We start from the raw sequence: 20,574 nt of genomic DNA, 5'->3' as shown, positions 1-20,574 counted from the left end.
GCGAGCGGCGGGAACTTGTCAGTTGTGTGCTCGTGCCCCGTGCCAGGCGTCACCAGGGTGCACAGTGTCCGAGGCTCCTCCAGGCACAAGTGCACCCTGAACAGACGCTCAGCAAGGGGTGCTGGCCGGGAGCCCCCGGTCCCCGGACGCCTCTGCTGGGCAGAATCCAAAGAGCCAAGCCTGACGGGGCAGCAGTGCCCTGAGCAGCCTCGCTGCGTGCCTGGGCTGGATCTTCCCGCTGCCTGACCCAGCGAGACGCGTCGTCAGGGCTGAATGTGACCTCCAGACGGAGGCTCTCGGGAGCGGGCGGGCGGGGGAGCGTGGCAGAAGCCCAGGTTCAGAAGGGGCGGGCCAACTTGGCACTGGCTTCCCCCTCCCTCTCTCCCCATCCGTGGCGGTGGCGGCGTCAGCAGCAGCGGTAAGAACAGATGAGGGTTCAGAAAAACAGAGCTTCTCCACCCCAGCAGACGGGGAGCAAACAGCTTCTGCCGCTGTCATTCCCCTCCCTGTGCCAGTTCCACCTGCGGTCTGCCCCCCACCCGGCCTGAAGCTGCCAGGCCCTCCGTGGGACACTATGGCGGTCTGGGACCACAGGAAGGGGGCCGTGCACTCCTTCCAGCACCCTCTGGTCTATGGATGGGTGAGCCCGGCTTCACATTCCAGGAGGAAGCTCAGGATTTGAGGAGTCTCTTCTGAGTGCAAATGAGACCTCCAACCATTGAGGGCTGGGAGGAAGGGTTTGGAGTCCCCAAACGGTTCTCTGTTGCCCAAGGGTCTCGGGACGACAGCCGCCTCTTTCCTCCCTCTCCGAGACACCCCTGACAACCAGAGCAGCCTGCCCCTGTATAAACACCTGCTAGAGATGTCGTAGGCAGCTCCCGGGAGTTTGAAAGTTAACGGGGTTGAACTTTGGATCCAGATCCAGGTCATGACCGATTTCTCTTAACTCCAGGGTCACTGACCTGCTTGTCTCTTTAGCCCTCAGCCTTTATGTCCTGCCCATGGAAACCCACGGAACAGGCATCCCTAACGCACCCACGCACCCAGCCCTCATCCTGGGATCCCAACCATGCCAGGGATCTAGGACTTTCTGCCTGAGTCCCTCAATCCATACCCTGCAGGGAGGTCCAAGTGAGCTTTGAGAATGCCAATCTTCCAATGACAACCCATGCCTCTCCGAATAAAATCCAAAGGCTTCAGTGTGGCGCGTGAGGCTCTGCAGAACCAGCCCCACCCACCTGGCCAGGCTGCTTCCTACTTCTCCCCTTGCTCACCCACTCCAGCCACTGGGACTTTTTATGTCCAGCCCTTGAGTGTGACCAGGACATTTGCACGAGCTGTTTCCTCTACCTGGATGGCTTTTTCACAAATCTGCCTCTGTCCTCCTTCAGCTCAAGTGATACGTCCTCAGACAAGCCTTCCTTGACCATCTTTTCTAAAGCTATCCCCCCCAGCCACCCTGCCATCACGAGGCTTTGTTACTTCCAGGGCACTATCACTCTCAGAATTGGCTCCCTTGCTCCACTGTTCACTGCCTGTCACGTCTCTGCACCCATAACTGCTAGGCATGCAGAAGGCACCTGGTAAATGAACAAAGTTCCAGAGTCCCCGAGTGTCTGGGTCTGGGGACCTCCTGGGTGTCCCATGGCATCTCTGCCACCTCTCTGAAGCTCTCAGGAAGGAGCTCCTGAGAGGAGGGGGCTGAATATTTTATCCCAGCACGGTGCCCTGGACCCTCATTAGACAAGGCTGGAGGCAGTGCCCACCTCTCACACCCAGGGGCATACCCACAAGCGTTTCACGCCAATGCCCAGATGGCAGATTCTCCCAATGTCTGCTGTGGTCTGGATTCCCCGACCCCACTTCTAATTTCTAAGGAAGGAGTTTCATTCTGAAGAGTCAGGAGGCAGGAACTAGGAAGTGAAATTGACCAAGACAGGAAGTCAAGCCAGGAGGTCTGAGTCACATACTCGGAGCTCCGAAGGAGACAGAGCAGTGGGTGGCTGCAGGAGTGGTAGCAGGAGGGGTGTCTCAACACCATGGCCTGGGGGGCTCAGCATAGCCACTGACTGCTCTGGCCACCCTCAGAGGAAGCTTCCCATGCACTGTGCAGGGGCCTGTGATGAACCGTTCTTACAGGAGCAGTGACTCAGCCCCCAGAAAGGCCTCTGTCCCTGGCCTGGCCCTGGCCTGGCCCCCTCTCGAGGTCCCTGCCACAGGCAGCTCTCTCCCCGGAGGGTCTATGAACCCACACCAACAGCTAACCCCCAGGCCACCATCAGCGAGTTCAGATAAACAGGGCAGGGAGGGCCTGGTAGCACCCAGGGGCACACCACCATCCATGTGGGTCATGGGGAAGCCACAGCTGCTTTCTGGAAAATGGGTACCCCCTTCCAGGAAAACACGGTGGCTCCCCAGCCCCAGCCAACCCTTTCCAACCCTGAGGCTTTCTGTTCCCTCCATGAGGAAGGAGCACAGGCTGCCGGCAAGAAGGACACATCCCCATCCCTCCTGCCAGCTGCCATTTTCCAAAAGAAACTCCAGTTTGCGAAACAAAATTTTCTGCCCAAAACACTGTCGAAGGAGAGGGGAAAAAAATCCAGCAAGCTTAGTCCTGAGTCACAGTACTTCCTTCTTTCAGAAACCCCAAGCCCTGGGTGGGTTGGACATGGACTCAGCCACTCAGCTGGCAACCCGGCTGGGCACCGACTCTGTGTCAGAGCTTCCAAAACTCAGGCCAGTCCTGAAATCCTGTCAGGATCCTGGCTAGACAACTTCATGCCTGAACTTTGACTTACCTGCCTTTTTTTTTTCCATTTATGCTTTTAAAAATAAGCCCCAGTTTCAGCAATTAGAGCTACAAATCATCCATAGGATGTCAGATAGCCACCTCTCCTCCCCCAACACACAGTCCAGTAGACACTTAAGATGAAAACAAGTCACCTCTGTGTGACCTAAGGTCGCCTTGCCTACCACTCTGGGAAAATGCCACTGTTACGCGTTCAGCGTCAAGTTTTCCTACAGAGCAGAGCAGAGAGCACGCTCCCGGGGTGGGGTGGCTCTGCGTTATCCGCTGTGCACGTGCTGGCCCATCACTCAGCCCTCTGGACCTCGGTTGTCTCGTCTGCAAAGAGGAAGTCGTGTGTGTGTGTGCCTTTGTGTGTGCGCACACGTGTACGTCCACATATGTACAGCACTCGCCTGGTACAATAATTCATGCAAAGCGCTCAAACCAGTGAGCACTTGCCACGTGAAAACACGCATCATCACTGCTGTGTAAGCTGCCATGTGTTGCTCTCCCTGAGGACTTAGCAGCTGGAACGCGGACGTGCGGATTTTCCTCCTGGGAGCAAAGTGGGCTGGTAGGTGCCTCACTGTATGTTCGAGGGGCCTGACAAGGAACTACAGAGGGGTCTGGAGCCCTCCCCAAGTCTGCCCGCCCCCTCCACCCCGAGGTCATGCAGAAACCCGACTTTGTCCTCCTCCTGAACCATCACACACCAGAAGCATCCAGGTTGGGAGGCAACGTGCCCAAGATGTGACTCCTCTGCAGCAGCCCAAGGGTGGCAGCAGCTCCCGACCCGCATCAGCCCCGTCCCTTCTAATGATCTTTAATGCCGCCACACTGTCCCTTCTAACGACCCTTGATACCGCCACCCCTCTACGTCAGCCTCCCTCAGGCACCCGCTCTGAGGGCTGGCCCTGTCCCCTTCTGGGCCCTCACTGATCGCCACACCAGAGGTGGCCCAGCATACGTGAGCCCAGCCTGCACACTGACCACCGCACCACGCTGCCTGTCACAGCCTCCGCCAGTGGGTGTGCTGCGGTCCAGACAGCGCACAGGCTGCTCCTCGTCTGTGGTCCCTGCAGTAGGGGCAGCAGGAGGCTTTGACAACGGACTGTGTGTGGGGAGGGCCTGCTTTTTCAAGCTCCGTGGCTGGGGGCTCACACCTCCCCTCCCTGAACCTTAGACTCTTCATCCGTAAAAACTAATTAAACCAGCCAGCGTGCACAACAAGCACTTTGGAGGTGCAAAGCAATTAGAGGTTTCTCCTTCACTCCCCACGAAAGGGGGGGGTGGGGGCAAGAGCTGCAGGCCCAGCATTACTGCACACCAGAGAATTCTGGGGTCGGCCTCAGCTCCACCCAGCCTGGGAGACTTGCCCGGGGCCACCGGAACCTGGCCCTGCAGCAGCCTCCACTCTGAGCCACTCACTTTGCCTCTCTCCCCTCACCAGGCACGCCACTTGAGGCCAGGGAGGGGCTGGTAGCCTGGAGCTAGGCCAGTGCCTATTCCTGGTCTGGAATGGTGTGACCAGGGGCTTCCCTACCCCCTCCACAGCTGGCACCCTGCCCAGCAGAGGAGAGATGCTGGGGACCAAGAGGAGCTGCCAGCAGAGCCCCAGACCTCCCGCACAGCTGGGTCAAGACTCTGAGCCAGGCCAGGCTGACCTTTCCCAGGGGAACTAGAGTCTCGCATCCCAGCCCAGCTCCTGGCCTGCCCCTCCTGCCCAGCATGGCGCGGAGCCTGAGGGCGGGCAGCCAGCTCCCTGGAGCTGCCCGGTTCCTGCGGAGGCTGCTTCCTGCACATGCTCAGTCCCTACTTGGTGTGAGCCCCAGGGCAGGCAGTCCTGACTCCATATACACAAGAAGAGAAGGTGCCCACCTGCCCACCCAGAACCCTACAGCTGTTGTGGGCCCTGCTCCACCGCCTCCCCGTGCTCTGAGAGTAACAACCAAACTCCATCCCACAGCTGGTAAGGCCAGGATCCCAAAAGACTCTCCATCCCTTGCCTCTCACCCCCTCATCCGTGTTTCAATATCTTCTTACTTGACCACACTGCCCCTGCCACAAGGCCTTTGCACGTGCTATTCCTGCTGCTGGGACGCTCTTCCCTCCCTCATTATTTGATTTTTTGAAAAGATTTTTATTTACTTATTTAGAGAGAGAGTGCAAGCTAGCATACAAGTGCGCACACGCAAGCAGTAGGGGCACAGGGAGAGGGAAAGAGAGAATCTCAAGCAGACTCTGTGTTGAGTGCGGAGGCCGACGTGGGACTTGATCCCATGACCCTGAGATCAGGACCTGAGTCGAAATCAAAAGCCGGACACCTAACCGAATGAGCTACCCAGGTGCCCCTCATTATCTGATTAGTAGCCATGCCCATGGACTAACTCATTCAAACTTCACAGTAGCCCCATTCCCACTCCGTAATCAGAGTACCTGGGTTCAAATCTCAGCTCTACCAATTAAGAGCTGTGTGACCTGAGACAGCTCACTTAACCTCTCTGAGCCTTGGTTTCTAAATGTGAATAAAGGAACTAAGAACAGCACCTGCCTCGCACCCAGGAATACTGAGAAGTACTGAGCAGTGTTACTATCGTTCATGCCAGCCCGAGGGCCCCTATCTCAGGGGAACCCTCTCTGGCCTTGGAACCTCCTCCAAGTGTCATTTTACACCTGCACAGCAGGTCACTCACCTCCACTCCACCTCCCCAACATGTGCACAGGGAGCCAAGGCCCAAGAGAAGCAGAACAATGCTCCGGGTCACATATCTGGAAGGGGCAGAACCAGGGCTTGAACTCAGCACAAAAGGCTCCGGAGTATTCTTCTGTATTAAACTGTGGGCCTACCTCTTCTGAGCACCCACTGTATACTAAGAACCGTACATTTATGGTTCATGCCCCCCTTATGATACCCCCAGGAGATGGTGTCCCAGTCACATGCTAGAGTAGGAGTGAAATGAGGCCAAGACAGGGACGGGTCAGGCCAGGGTCACACGGCTGAGGGATGGGTGAGAGTTACAAATGGTGACGGGGACCTCAATATGCCTGACACGTAGCTGCCCTAAGCTCTTCTGGGTTTCGTTTTGTTTTTTTGGAGAACAAATGGAGGCTATACTGGATTGAACCGTGTTCCCTCTGAATTTCATGTCCACCTGCCACCTCCAAAGGTGACCTTATTGGGAAAAAGACTCTTTACAGATACGATCACATTAAAATGAGATCATCCTGGGTTAGGGTGGGTCCTTGTAAGAAGAGGGAAATTTGGACAGACACACACAGAGGGAATACGGCCACGTGAGGATGGAGGCAGAGATGCGAGCCATGTGCCCACAAACCGAGGAACACCAGGGACCGAGGCAGCCACCAGAGGCTGGAGAGGCAAGACAGGTTTCCTCCCTAGAGTCAGAGGGAACGCAGCCCTGCCCACAACCTGACTTCGGACCTCTGGCCTCCAGAGCTGGGAGAGAGCGCCCTGCTGTTCTTCCTAAGGCTCCCAGTTTGTTTGTTGGTAGGGCAGCTCCAGGATACTCACATGGTGCGCTATATCCTAATTCCCACTAGACTGATGAGGAAATGGAGGCACAGAGAGGTTGATGGACGTGCCTGAGGTCACAGAGCTAAAAGGCCTGGTTTCTCTCTGGGAATGGCGGGGAGAGCTCAACCTTCAAGGCCAGACTTCTGGAAGTCTGGGATGCTCCAGGCAGGCTCAACACCCCCAAGGCCCTGGGGACAGCCGGCTGCTTACTTCCCAGGGCTCCCCATGGGAGGGACCAGGCCGGCTCATTTCTGGGTACCCCTGCCCTGCACAGGGTGAAGCACTGGGTCGATGGGAAGGCTGGGTAGCAAGATGAGTGCACGCCGTCTGCTTCCTGAGTCCCTTCCTGGGTTTCTGAGGGCTGGACGGGGGGCTCCACAACATTCTTAGCCTCCCCACCCCTGCCTGTGGTGGAGAACAGTCACCAGGGCTGCCAGCACCTGCCTCCCTGCCCCGCCCCCTCCTGCTGCCTGGAACACACAGCCATTAGCAGCCACCCTGAGCAGTAATTGTCCAGATTGCTGTAATTCACGGCAGACGAGCACGCTGGCGCTCATCGCATTATTACAAATGTCACTGAGCAGGGCCTTGGCGTGCACAGTCCCCAGGGGGTTCTTGCGCTGCTGTCTCTGTGGGCAGGACCCGGGATGAGCTCACTGCTGCTGTGAGGACCCAACCTTGAGACAGTGGGGCACACTCCCGTCTCGCCTGGTGAGTCATCCCCGCCGACCTCCCATTCCCCAGATCTGCCCTTCCCAGAGGGAGAGAGAGGACAGCCGCCAACTTGGCCAACTCCCGGTTCCCAGGCAACAGGGAGGGAGCCAGGGATGGAGCCGCCGGGACAACAGAAGACACTCTGCGGGGGGCGGGGGGCGGGGGGCTGTGGGAGCACCGGCTGGCAGTCCTGGGACATGCACACGGAGCCCCTCACTGCCTAGTGGGTGGCGTAGGGGGTGGCAGGTGATATTGCTGCCAACAGCTGAGATGCAGGGTCTCACGTGTGGTTAAAAAAACGTGCAATCCTACACAAATGTTCCTGGCGGCTCTGTTCACAAGAGCCCAAAGGGGGAAACACCCCCAGGACCATCGACGAACGAATGAACATTATCAGCAGGATGGGGTCCCTCCGGGAGGTGCAACAGAGCTCGGCCATAAAAAGGAACGAAGCCCACACGCTACAACATGGATGAACTTCGAAAACGCGAGGCTGAGTGAGAGAAGCCAGACACAGACGGGCACGTACTGCAGGATTCCATTCATGTGAATGGCAAATCCACAGAGACGGAAAGGAGATTAGTGGATGCCAGAGGCTGGCAGGCCTTGGGGGCTGGGTGTGACCACTTGTGGGCACGGGGTTTCCGTCTGGGGTGATAAAACATTCTGGAACTAGACAGAGGTGATGGTTGCACAACACAGTGAATGTACTTAATACCACCGAATTGTACGCTTTTAAATAGTCAAAACAATAATAAATTTTATGTTATATGTATTTTACCGAAATTAAATAAGGGAGAGGAAAAAACTCACACAATCTCAGGGAAGCCTCCTTTGCACCCAATGGTGCAATCCATCCTGGAAACCGCACAGTGGACAGAGGACAGAGAAGAACAACAGTGTGGCCCCCTGGGGGGCTAACGGCACCCCCGCGCCCTGCAGCTAGAGACAGTGCCCAGGCCCCCATGCGTACTGCTCTCATCTGCTGAAGAGCTCTCATCTTCCAGGGCCTCGCCTAGGAGAGGAGGCAGGGCAGCTCCTCTCCGGAGAGCCGCTGACGGTCCGCCACACTTAAGGGCGGGGAGCTCGGAAGAGGGGCCTGGGGCCTCGGGAGGGCAGGGGGCCCAGACAGGAGCTGGGAGGGAGGGGTCTGCTCAGGTCTGGGGCTGCTCCTAGTCAGTGTCTGAAACCCCAGGGCAGAGCACTCAGGCCACTCAGCAGCACCCCCTTCCCAGGGTGGGGAGGGTGGGGGCCTGGAGGCTGCCCCGTCCTCACACTCGCCTGCCCCTGTGCACCCTGGGCCTTCACAAGAAAGGACATTTGTTCCCTCTGTGAGTCACGACCTGGAGCTCTGGGCACAAGAAGCTGCAGGTCAGCGGTGGGGCCTTGGTGGGGCCAGGGGGACGAGAGCTGGAGGCCTGGGCTTGCTCCCAGCCCCAGGCCATCCTTGGCCTCACTCCTTACTTCCTCCTCTGTGAAACGGAATGGAAACAAGAGCCACTCTGGGAGCTGGGATCAGAGTAAATGAGAGCAGGCAGGTAAATGGGGGTCAGGCGCCATCCAGCCTCAGCCTTCCTGTCAGTGTTGGGCACGGGCGAGGGAGGAGTCGGCCCAGAGACAAGGGGGAGCCCACAGGATGCAGCCCCGACAGTGCAGGACCCATCCTCAGACCCTTGATGCTTGTTTGCTCTGGGTCCTCACAACCAACTCAGATGCCCCTCCCATTTCACAGAAGGGGAAACGGAGGCACAGAGACAGGTCACTGAGCCAGAAAGGGAAGGACCCTGCCGTTCTGGCTCCAATGAACACACAGCTGGCTTCTAAGGGAGGATGTGAGGTCAGCACTACCGCACATGGCCTCCAGCCGCCCCCAGGGAGATGACACAGTGGAGGGGGAGACACAGCTTGACCCTGTGACCACCGTGGTGGCTGCCGGCAAGCTCTGTGCCGCCCCTCCGAGACGCCCAGGTGTGCTGCTGCCAGTATCTACGGGGCCATGACGTGCTGAGCCTGGAGGGGACAGAAGCTGTCCACTGACCCGTGTGCACAGCATGAGCTGCACCATTTCTGGGCTGTGCCTCGATGCCACCCTGGGGACACACCATGGAGCCTGATGACGTGGCCACTGGAGGGCAAAACTGAGACTCCAAGGAAAAGTGACCAATCTGAGAAGAGCCTGAAAGCAGGGCCTGCCCCTCCAGACGGCACCGGAGCTCCCGGTTCAGGGCCCATGTGCCTCATCCTCCCCAGCACACGTGCTTCAGGACCCAGATGCCCACTGAGATCGGTCAAAGCCCCCAGAGACCCTCACCTTTCTTGGCTGTCTCCATCTCTTCTTCGGTCCAGCGAGAACTCTCATTCATCTCCATTGAAGCTAAAAAGGAAAACGGGGTGCATTGGCAGCAGCCCAAGAGGCAGTCCAGCCTCCACATAACCCGCTGGGATGGAGGTGGTGTCATCAGCCCATTTTACAGGTGGGGACACTGAGGTGGTTCAGGGCCTGGGCTGTGAGAACTATCTCTGCATGCACTTGGTTGGGAAGGGGATAACCTACCTGAAAGCACGGTGACCACATGAAGGTCAGAGGGACTAGAGACATGAGCTCTGGATGGGCAGGGACCTCATCTGAGTGTGGACTTGTCGGTACGGGTGATTCTTTGCTGTTAAACCCCTGGTTTTAACCCACTAGATGCCAGTAGTCCCCACTCCAACTGTGACAATCAAAAATGGTCCCAGACATGGCCGGTTGTCCCCTGCGGCTTATAAGGTCCCTCACAGACAATGCTGCTCTACAGGGGTGACTGCCATATGCTCCAACTCCCCCTGGTCAGGATGAAGCTTAGAATGGACGTGGCTCCCCTTGACACCACACAGAGTTAGCCAGCCCTCCACTGTGGCACTGTTTTTGGGTCTCTCCTCCAACGTCCCCTAGATATGAGCCCAGATTTTTCCCTGTAAATTGTTTAAAACCTCATGAAGGAACGAGGAACGAGCTTCATGGACTCAGTGCCTGGAACAGCACCAGGCCCAAAGTATGTGCTTGGTAGAGGCTGGCTGACCCGTGAAGAGAAGTTCCAGTAGAAGGGACATGAGAAGGAACAGTTCAAGCCAAGAGAGGGGAGATGGCTCTCACTCCCTGCGGCCACGGCCTGCCAATCTGTGAGACTTCACGAACCTTCCCCTTCCTTCCCAAGGGGATCCTTAGAGGGAAGCTATGAAGTCGGAGCTCAGGGTGGGGGTGCTGGAATAGCCCGCTGGAGGGCCTGGGGTGGTGCTTTCCACCCGGTAGACTAGCCCTGACATCAGCCTGGGGCCCAAGAGGAGCTTCCCAAAGTTAGGCCCACCAACACATTGGCCTCCAGGCACAAAGGGGCAGCCAGCAAAAGCCTACAGAAGTCACATGAAATTTGTGGCCAACGGGGCTGGGTCTGAATTCTGGTTAACTCCATGACTGTGGAGGCAATACTCTTTCTCTAAGCCTCAAACAGCCCATCTATGAAATGGGTACAAATTATCTTCTACAGGAAGAAGAGAAAGGTGTCTGACACAGACCCTGGGTGTGGGGTAGGGGGCATCTGCGAGAACGAAACATCACCTTCATCAACTCCCACCCTAGGAAGATTTCCCAGTGGCTGGGGCCTCAGCCTGAGCACTCAGGGCCCAGGAGGGGGGCTCCTACAGAGGTGCGAAGGTGGGCCCCCCCCCAACAGCCAAAAGGGCACCGATGACAAACACACGTTGGCTGCCCCCCTGTGGCTGAACTTGAGAACTGCTACTCAATCCATCTCTCCCCTTACCACCCCAACTTGAGGTGGGGGGGCAGTGAGGTTCAGAGCACCTCGGGGGTGGACGTCTGCTGAGCAGGAGATACTGAGGCCCACAGAAGGGAAATACGAACCCAGGAGCCTACCGGGGCTGGGGGGGGCAGGGAGGGGGGTTACACTCTATGCCCAGATCCTTCTAAAAAGGGGTGGCGGCTACTCTGAGCCAACTGCTTCCTGGCAGAAATGGGGCCAAGTGCAGCCAGATTTTCTGATGGAAAAACAGAACCCAAACTGGTGACTGCGACTTTTATGTGAGCGCTCCCAGCTCTGGGATCACTAGGGCTGACAGCCACTGAGCCCTTCCCACACCCCACGCACTGTCGTAGGCTCTTCCCACACCCAGCAAGCACTGTGTGGATGAGGACGCACAGAGAGGTTTAGGAGCTCGCCCCAGGTCACCCAGTAAGTTCGGAAGCTAAAGCTGGGATTCAGAACCCACCGTCCTCTCCGGCCCGAAACTCACCCAGCTCGGCACTCTGCTGCGGGGTGACGGCCTCCTCGCTGTTGGCCTCATTGGCCATCGAGCGGGTGATGCGGCCTTTGCGTCTTCCCTGGCTGTTGGCAGTTTTGCGGCCTTTGGAGGCCACTGCCTCCTTCTCATCGTTGTCCTCCCCAGAGGTGTCGTCCGTCTTCTCCCTAAAGGCCAGAGAGGGAGACAGGGATGGCTTTGCCTGTGCCAAGAAACCAGACGACAGTTGCAAGAGACCTGCTTTTCTTTAGCTCGAGGAACGCTGGCTGCCAGGGGGTTTGTACTAATCAGAGGCTAGGGGACAGGAGAAAGCTCAGGGTAAGGGCTGGCGGGCAGCAATCCGCAAGCCTTCTTCATTCACTGGACGAGGGGCCGTGGCTACCAGCTCTCTGCAGTGCCACTCTATTTGTCCAAACCACGGCTTTCTATTCTCTGAATGAGGGCTGGGGGCTGGTACGTAACAGGACGGCTGTGCACAGGCCGGTGGCTGTCTGCAAGACCATCTCACACGCCCAACAGAGAGCTTCTCTCTGCTCCCCGTCTGCAAGACTACTGCATTAACTGCATGGGGTGCAGGCGGGTACAACCTACAAGGCCACCTCACTCCCCAAAGCAGAGAGGCTCAGTGGGGCTCTAGAAACGGCACTCGCTTTGCTGGCAGTATTATCAAGGGCCACCATGCCTTGCAGCACACACAAAAGGGAAGTCTCCCGCCGGGCTTCTGCAGCTGAGCCAGGTGTGTGGGGGTGCATGCGACCTCCGTACCCAGGGCTGGGGCTTTCTCAGAAGCCGACTCAGGAGGGTTGACTGTGGGGCCGCTCAGATTTACCACCCCCGCCTCCCATTCATCTTCCTGAAGGCCCTCCCTGGACGTCTGGGAGACGGGGGGTAATGAAGCCAGATGTTCTCTGAAGCCACATTCCTGAGCCTCTTCCAGGTACCTGGCACGAAGCCGTGCCCGCCCCCCTCTCCGGCGTGAATCTCCAGCTGGCTGTGCTCGGCACCCGCCCCTGGCAGGCACGGGAGGCTGTGCCTTGATCTGCAAGAACTCACACTGACAGCGATAATTCTAAAGGTGAGGGCAGGGCCCGCCTGCATACCTAGTCCTTCCTCCAGCTCCTCTGATCCCCCTTCCCCCGCCTGGTATCTCGGGAGACTTGGCGGAGGAGGGGGAGGAGATGAGGAGGCAAAGAGCTCCAAAGTCATTGCCGAGATTTATTAGCTCAGGAGTAGAGCTCAAATGAGCTATCAGTCTCTGAGGTCTCCAGAGGGTTTGAGGAGGAAAGGGCGGGCGGGAGGAGAGAGGAGGGGGCCGAGCAGGCTTCCGGAAGGGGGGCTGTCAGGTGCAGACGGAGCCGAAGATGCCTCCCTTCCCGGCAGGCAATCAGCAGATGCCAAACCGCTGTCCTCACAGCCTCTACACAGTGCTGCCCACGGGAGCCCAGTCTTGGGCAGAGTCAGGACCACCTCCCCGCCACCTGTGGGGGTAAGGCCGGGCCCCGGATGGGCGGCCAGGCGGCCTTACTTGCTCAGTTCCTCCTTGTCGTTCTCCACATCGGGCTTCTCCTCCTCCTTCTCGGCCTCCTTGTCCTTCTCCTTCTCCTCCTTCTCCTCCTGGTTGCTCCGGGGCATCTGCTGCTGCTGTTGCTGCTGTTGCTGCTGCTGCTGCTGCTGCCGGGGGGGGGGGGGGGGGACAGTGAGACAGGTGAGTGTCTGCACCTGCACTGAGTGAGCAGGCAGAGGAGGGGAGACGGACGGAGTCAGCTGCAAGGGAGAGTCCCTGACCACAGCCTGGGCTCCTGCAGCCCACGGGGTCTGGGGATGCAGGAGTCCCGGGCGAGGTGTAGAAATCGGAAGCCTGGACTCAACTCCTGCCTCCTCCATTCGGCGGCTGTGTGACCTTAGGTGAGGACCGACCTCTCTGTACTGATCCTGCCCCTAGAAAGCAGGGCTATTCAGCAAGCCTACACCTCAACCAGGGGCCAGGAGGCGGAAATGAGAGAACCCCACAGAGCTGGTGTCTGGCGTGGGTGTGAAAGTGGGACTGGTGCCATCGACAGCACGGGGAGGGCTGCTGGTCGGCCTCCGGCTAGAGCAGAGCAAGCACTGGGGAACCTGGGGACACATCCCTGACGAAGCTCAGGCCACCTCTCAGCCTGTCACCACATCTGTAAAATGGGCAGGCAGCAGGGGTGTCCTGGGCCCTGGCCCATCTGAAGGTGCTTGCTGCCATGCTGAGCCCTCTTACAACAGCCGGCTTGCTCTCTTCACATCAAGGGGAAGGAACCTCCACCGCAGGGGGAGATGAAAGGGGCTCACAGCCAACCAGCCTCCTCCCGAAGGCCTTACTCCATCTGCCCAGCGGCAAGGCAGGTGCCAGCCAGCCTGCCCCATCACCCGGGGCCGCTGAGCCTGCCCTCGTCAGGACGGGGGAGGAAGTGAGGTTGCCCTATTTCCTTTCTGCGCCGCCTGATTTCTTTCAAAACACACAATGATCCTCTCAGCCACCCCAAACTCCTCCCTGCAGGCAACTGCCAAACCAGACCAACTTTCTGTGCCAATGAGCCAAATGAAAGAAAAACAAACCCACCAAAAAGCCTTGCGTGTATGTGGTGGGGGTACGGTCATACCAATTATCAAGCGAGGAGAAACCACCATGGAGATCTGCAGAAGGTGGGGGCAGGCGGGACTTTGCTCCCTCCCTGCACCTTTCCTCCGCATCAGGAACACATGCCCGTCTGACACACAAGGCTGCCTGGGCCTGCGACCCCCTCCCTAGACCCTCTTGTGTGGCTGGAATTTAGGAAGCGGCGGAACACAGGCCAGTGGAGGGCATTCTGCGAACGCTGGAGCCCAGAGCGTGGGTCTGCACGCTTGCAGGGAACCCCTCGCTCTCTGAAGCTGTGGCAGTGGCCGCCCTGGGACCGCCCGGCTTGGCTCTGCCTCCCCCTCTCCAAGAACCCCCTCTATTCTGTCAGAGGAGGCCAGGGGCACAACGGCTGGACTTGGAACAGCCTCTCCACCCCCACCATGTTGCTGCCGATTCCCGGTGGCTGGCTTGGTGTCCCCTAACTAGCCTGTCCCTCACCCCCAGAACTCCTCACACTAAAGCACAAACTTCCCACAGCCTCGGAGCTGTGGCCACCTCTCACACCCAAAAGGCAGAGTCTCTTTCGGAGCTGTCCATCCCAGCAGCTGGAAGCAAGGACAGAGAGGTTTCCCAGTTTGCTCCAACACAGCGTGCCCTCTGCACACTTGCCTGATGAGGGCAGGGGGGTGAGCAGGGGTCAGGGACCGGGCTCCAGGGGAGGAGAGATAGCGTGGCTGATTGGGGAGGGATCCCCTGCCCCATGGGCCACCAGGCATGGCTACCGTCTCCACCTGTCAGATTTGCTGACTTCTGCAACACCTGAGAGCCTGATGCAAGGGCTGGGCAGGGCAGGGGCTTTCCAACCCCAAGAGGCTTGGCTTCACCCAACACCACCTTTGGCTGCATCTGCACCCAGATCCCCAACTGGGCGGCAGCCTCACTCCAAATCTTTTCTTACTGTCCCTCCCAACGGCCACATGGGCCTGACTCTGGGCCACCCTCCAGGAGGCACCTGTCATCACCCCTGGATCTAGCCAGTGGGGCCCCAAAGGCCCCCGGGATCTCATCCTCTACAAAGCAGGCCACTGTCCACCCCAGCACGGCCAGGAGGCGCAGCTCCCCACCCACCAGGCCCAGCCCCTCACCAATGTCTCCTGATTAACAGGGGTGGAGGCCCTGGGGAGTCTGCATCGGCGCCTGCACTGAGCCACATGCCTTCCTGAGGCCCTCCCCCCTCAAAACCCTGGAGAAGCCCCACTGGGAAGATGCCAGCATTTCCCAAGGGCTGACTATACGCCTGACACTGAGCTGCACACGTTCTACAGCTCTCCTGGCCCTCTGAAGTCCCAAGGATAGTGACAAAGATGAAAACCCAAGAGTCGTGGTGAGCCGGGTCTCCATCCACAGAGACGCTCTGTCCCTGGCAGCACACCAAGCACCCTGCAAGCACTATCCTGCTTAATGCCCTTAGCCAACCTCAGACAGAAAGGGCAATGACCCGTGTTCCCATCCTGCAGAGAAACAAAGCCTCACAGTCTCAGAGGAAGGACAACTGATGGCCTGGTCCCATGGTCCCCACGGCCCCACTCAAGTCTCTGATCAGAATCTGGGGCCTCGGGTGGGGGGTATCTTTGGGCATCCCTGCCCCTTCCTGCCTAGCCCACTCTGTCCCCCAATCAAGACTCCTCAAGCCCCTACCTGAGCCTGGGCCGGCCCGTAACCACCCCCACCCCGAATCAGCATCCATATCACAGCACGAGTAACAAAAATAGCTCAAAGTGCCATGTGCCGGGCACTGCTCTATGAACTACAATCACCTCCTTTACCAATCCCTCTACCAAGCCATTCTCCCGTTTTATAGAAGAACAAACTGAAGCACAGAGAAGTCGAGTGACAAACCTGATAAACAGCAGTACCAGGATTCCAACTGACGCCAGAATTAACCCCACCTATGCCCTCGCCAAGCATCCTGCCGACTCCACCCACCCTGGCAGGCCCCTCACCCCGCAGCCGGTGCTCTAAGCCAGATTCCCCTGACCTGTGCCCACCTTCTGGGGAGGCTCAGGAGTCCCAGTCAGCACTGGAGCCTGGTCATTATTCCCATCCCTTCCCACCCAGGTGTGCAAGCCCAGTGCCAGCACAGTGCCTGCTGCCTCTGCCTGGACACCTTCCCAAGACCTAAGTACAAGGGTGAGGAGGAGGAGGAGGGCAGCAACATCACCGTGGAAGACAGGCTCATGGTTTCCTGTGAGCTGACAGCCATATCCCTCGGGAGCGGTGTCCCGGCACCCCAAGCTGAGTGGCACCGATGCAGGGGATGAAAGGGAGGAACCCCAGGTCCCCCCGGCCTCAAACATGTTTTCCAGTGGGAGAGACACGCCAGGCACAATAATCCCCATCCGCCTGGCCTCCTGTTGCACGCAAGAGGTCAAGAGGCTGCTTTAGGAGTGCTCCATTCACTCCAGATTTAGGGGGCGAGACAGGGCCCCAAATCACAGGCCCCCCCGCAGCCAGGTCAGTCTCCGAAAGCCTTCAATGGTCTAGGGCAACAAGCAGGACAATGGCTAGGTCAGCGAGGAGGACCACCCACTAGGCTCTCCGTCCAGACCTCAGGCCATCCACGACCGTGGAACCGCACTGGCTTTCATGGGGAATTCAGAGTCACCCGATGGCTGCACACACGGGTCACCTGAGGAGCTCTGGGAAGTCTTGATGCTCAGGCCATGCCCATACCAATCACAAATCCCCAGGTTACTCTGATGGGCAACCAGGCTTTAGAACTAGGGCTTTAGACAAGGAGCCAACAAGCCTTTCCTGTAAGAGCTACGTGGTTAATTCTGTATGGCCACAGGTCCACTGGTTTCTGTTGCAACTGCTCAACTCTACACAGTTTGTAACTTGAAAGCAACCAAAATGTAAACAAATAGGCATGGCTATGCGCCAATAAAACTTTATTTACAAAATAGGCCGTGAGCCAGATTTGGCCAGAGGAGCCATGATGTGCCCACCCCTGCTCCAGACCAGTGCTGCTCAATCTAGACTGTGCATGAACCAGCTGGGGTAGTGGGAAAATGCAGATTCCATGTGTCTGGGTGGGCCTGAGACTCTGCATTTCTAGGCAGCTTCCTGGAGGAGGCCAATGCTGCTAGTTCCTGGATCACACCGAGGAGCAAGGCTTTCAAGGATCCTTGTTTCACAAAACACACCTAGGACCCTTGCCACTGGCAGCAGGTGGACACCCGTGGACCTGCGGGGAGATCCGGAGGCCAAACTCCATCTCAAACGACTCTGGAGCTCATGACGTGGGGTCTACCTCTGCTTTTCAGACACGTCAAGGGTCAGGCTCACGATGGGCTTTATGCCCAGTACTTGGTCAGGAATGTCCCTCCCAAACCACAGCACAGCTTTGCGGAAAACCTGACCGGATCTATGGTTAGCCAGAGCCATCAGTTCTGATCCCCAAGGGTCCCCTGCTTCCGGAGCACTGAGTGTAGGACAAGCAAGTGGCAACGGAGCTGGCACTGTGCCAAGCCCCGGACCAGGGCTGCACAGAAAACTGCATGAACAAAGACAACACATCCAGACGAAGCCACCTTCTCCTTGTTCTCCCTGTGAGTTAACCGAATCCTCCCAACAGCCCTGGGACTACCTGTGTTCTATAGAACAGGACACAGGACACAGAGAAGTCCAGGAGCTCGCCTCAGGTTGCACAGCATTTCCTAGCAAGATCCTGTGGGCAGGTGTCGTGCCTGCTACTCTGGGCTGGGATGCCACAGGCTCCCCCCGTTCAAGCCAAACTGTGCCACTGCCTACGCATTCCCTCCGCTCACGTGCCTCTGAGCCCACAAAGGGGGACACCACGCCACCAAAAATGCGGTCCCCAAACTTCTGGAGCTGGTGCCTCAGCTGACAGAGATAAGGAACTCCGCCAGGGCAGAAGGAGGCTCGGTGCTGAGAACACTTTAAAAGGCGCAGCACATGGCAAATGTGGTGGCGGTTCTTCCTGATCCACAGGGACAGGGAAGGCCTCTGAGCAGAGTCCCCAAAGGCCTTCCGGTTGACAAGGATGAGAGGTGACATTGCAGGGAAGGGACGTGCCTGGGCAAAGGCACGGCGACATGAACACAAGCACTGTCCTTACTGTGTGACATACTGGACATGGCTGCAGAGCCTGGCCACCATTAAACCCCATGCTCGGACATACGTGGGGGCGCCCTGATGGCAGTGGCCAGCCACTGAAGGCTCCCATCAGAGGTGGAGGGGGGAGCAGGGGATGACGTCTTCTGGCCCATGCTGAAGGGCAACGCGGCAACCTATTAATGGACGCATGGCTGTCGGTTCCAGGAGAGAGTCCAGTGAGCGCTGACGGGATTTAATCCTCAGATGACAGGTCCTCAGAAACGTGCCATGAGAGCTTCCTGTACCCCACACGCAGCAGCGCCGAGGGCAATGCCATCTCAGCCACTCAGTCAACAAACCTGTCACTGAGTAGAGACCACACGCCCCTCAGCGAGCAAATCCCGCAGGGGGTTCTGTCCTCACGACACATGCCATCTCTTGGAAGTGGGGACAAGGGGGCCCAGGAGCCCAAGGCAGGTAGGTGGGAGAACTGGGGTCGGGGTCAGGCGTCAGAGGCAAGACACAACAGAGATTCCTGGTCCTGGCCACCCCCACCTGATCCTCGGCCCCCTACCCTCCTCATCCAGTCCATCTGTCCCTCCTGGGGAAACACAGACAGGGATGCCCCAAGTCCAGACAGAGATGTGCTGGAGCTGGTTCCGATCAGCTCACGAGAGAAGACTTCAACTTTCAAGGATTTTGCAGGCAAGCTGTTAAACACAGCCATTATTAAAAACTAAACTACACAACCTGACAGTTAAAGAACTTATGGTAAAAACAAAGGTAAGAAGTACTGAAAATGCATCACCTCCCAATTATTTGACGACACAGATCCGTGATCTAAGCTCTTGAGGTTGTTCACATCAACCACATCCACACAGCGGAAGTGGGATAGGATACTGTGCTCGGCACGTCCCCTCCCAGCTCCACCTTTGGTGACGTCACGCTGGTAGCTTAGATCGGGCACAGTGGGAGTATTTATACCACGGCAACTGCTATGTGCTACAAATCGGGGCTTCGCCCCCACAAGGCTGATTGCTAAACACTCCCCAGCACTCCCCTACAGACAGATGTGCCAGCAAAATCCGAGTAACATTTAACACACACACACCCATGACGTCTGTTCTGCCTGCACGGAGGTGTGTGGTTGTGGCAGCCAAAGCTCTGTCTTAAATTGTTATCAGCTCCTGTCCTGCCACTGGGAATAAAATCAATGGTCTGACAGATCACAAGGCCATGTGATCTAGCCCCTGCCCGCCCCTGTTCACTTCACCCATTTCCCTTGGGGCTGCTCCCCCTTGCCTCATGGAAGACGCCACATTTATTCCTACCTCAGGACCTTTGCACTCACTGCCTGGGATTCTCCCTCCAACTCTGCCTGGCTGGTTCCTTCTTATCACTCGAGTCTGAACTCAAACGACACCTTCTCGGAGGAGCCTTTGAGGTCAGCTCCCTAAAAGCTGCCCTCCCTCACATCAGCTGCCTCCTGAAATTCTGCAGCCTTTACCACCACCTCAAACAATCATGTTAATTTACTTGTGCACTGTCCACCTCCCACATGGACGTGTACACTCTGGGGACCTTGTTTGTCTTGTTCACTGTGGAATCACCTAGAATGGGGGCAATGTGAAGTAATGACACAAAAGATCTCCAACATGCCCACCACCCACCCAGGATGCTCGAGTGGTCAAGCCCAAGGGGGGCCCTCCTGCTGCGGCCTGTACTGGCATAGACCCACACAAATGCTGCTCTTCTGGTAACTATTTCCTGACTCTTGGCAGCCCAGCTTGAGATGCCCGGATGTGGGGTCTGTCAGCCCCCGACCTCTCACTGCCCCCTCCAGGGTCCAAATGCTCCACGCTCACATTTTCAGGGCCGGGCTCACATTTTCCATGTCCTTCTATGCCTTTGATGTGGTCTGCCTCGGACAGGGCTGGCAGAGAGCCAGGTCTCCCCTGCCCCCATGTCATGGCTTGTGAGAAGGCCATGTTTGTCTTCTCCCAAAACGGCAGCCCAGCTTGCTCGCTCCCTGGGGTATGGCCTCTCCTGGGAAGGAGACCACCCACCCTCCTGAGAACAGTGGTTCCTGGAATGTGTCTGGGGGGCTGCGGGTCCAGAGGGGCCTCCCACAGGTCTCTCACCTCCTGGGCAGCAATCAGGGACAACTGTTCACTAGAGCCCTAGATTCGGACAGTCCGGCCCAGCCTGGCTTGCCCCCAGCAGTGCAGAGACGCCACCTCCTACAGGCCTGGGCCGCCCAGGAAAGTCGGACAGACCCCCAGGCTGGAGGCCCATCTGGGCTCCGGGCAGCGATACGGGACACGCACACTCATGCTCACCCAGCGGGCTGGGAGAAACACAGCCCCACCCGGCGTCAGTGTGGCCATATCTGGCCTGCCCCACGTCCCTGCCAGACTGTACCGGGGGGAGCCCTCAAGTGATTGCATCAGCCCAAGAGGGGGCAGCCAGGCCCTGGGAACCAGCTCTGACAGCACAGCAGCGGCCCCCACCCTGCGTGGACCTCGCTTGGCTGGG

General features: G+C 57.9%; 1 protein-coding gene across 21 annotated transcripts in view; it reads right to left on the bottom strand.

The window, feature by feature from the left end:
- NCOR2 (nuclear receptor corepressor 2) overlaps positions 1-20,574 on the bottom strand; it is a 217,925-nt gene that overhangs the window by 56,696 nt on the left and 140,655 nt on the right. For 20 of the 21 annotated variants that reach the window (XM_034639637.1, XM_034639639.1, XM_034639635.1 and 17 more), the window contains 3 exons: positions 12,856-13,001; positions 11,325-11,497; positions 9,349-9,411 (listed from right to left, as the gene is read on the bottom strand). In XM_034639637.1, the coding sequence (XP_034495528.1) occupies positions 9,349-9,411; positions 11,325-11,497; positions 12,856-13,001 (382 nt within the window). The remainder of the gene's footprint in view (positions 1-9,348; positions 9,412-11,324; positions 11,498-12,855; positions 13,002-20,574) is intronic. The other variant, XM_034639631.1, reaches the window with a different exon arrangement.

This window comes from Ailuropoda melanoleuca, chromosome 12 (assembly GCF_002007445.2).
Source record: "Ailuropoda melanoleuca isolate Jingjing chromosome 12, ASM200744v2, whole genome shotgun sequence".
In the NCBI taxonomy this organism is placed as follows: domain Eukaryota; kingdom Metazoa; phylum Chordata; class Mammalia; order Carnivora; family Ursidae; genus Ailuropoda; species Ailuropoda melanoleuca.
The sequence above is the reverse complement of the archived record's forward strand: the minus strand, read 5'-3'. Positions and strand labels throughout refer to the sequence as shown.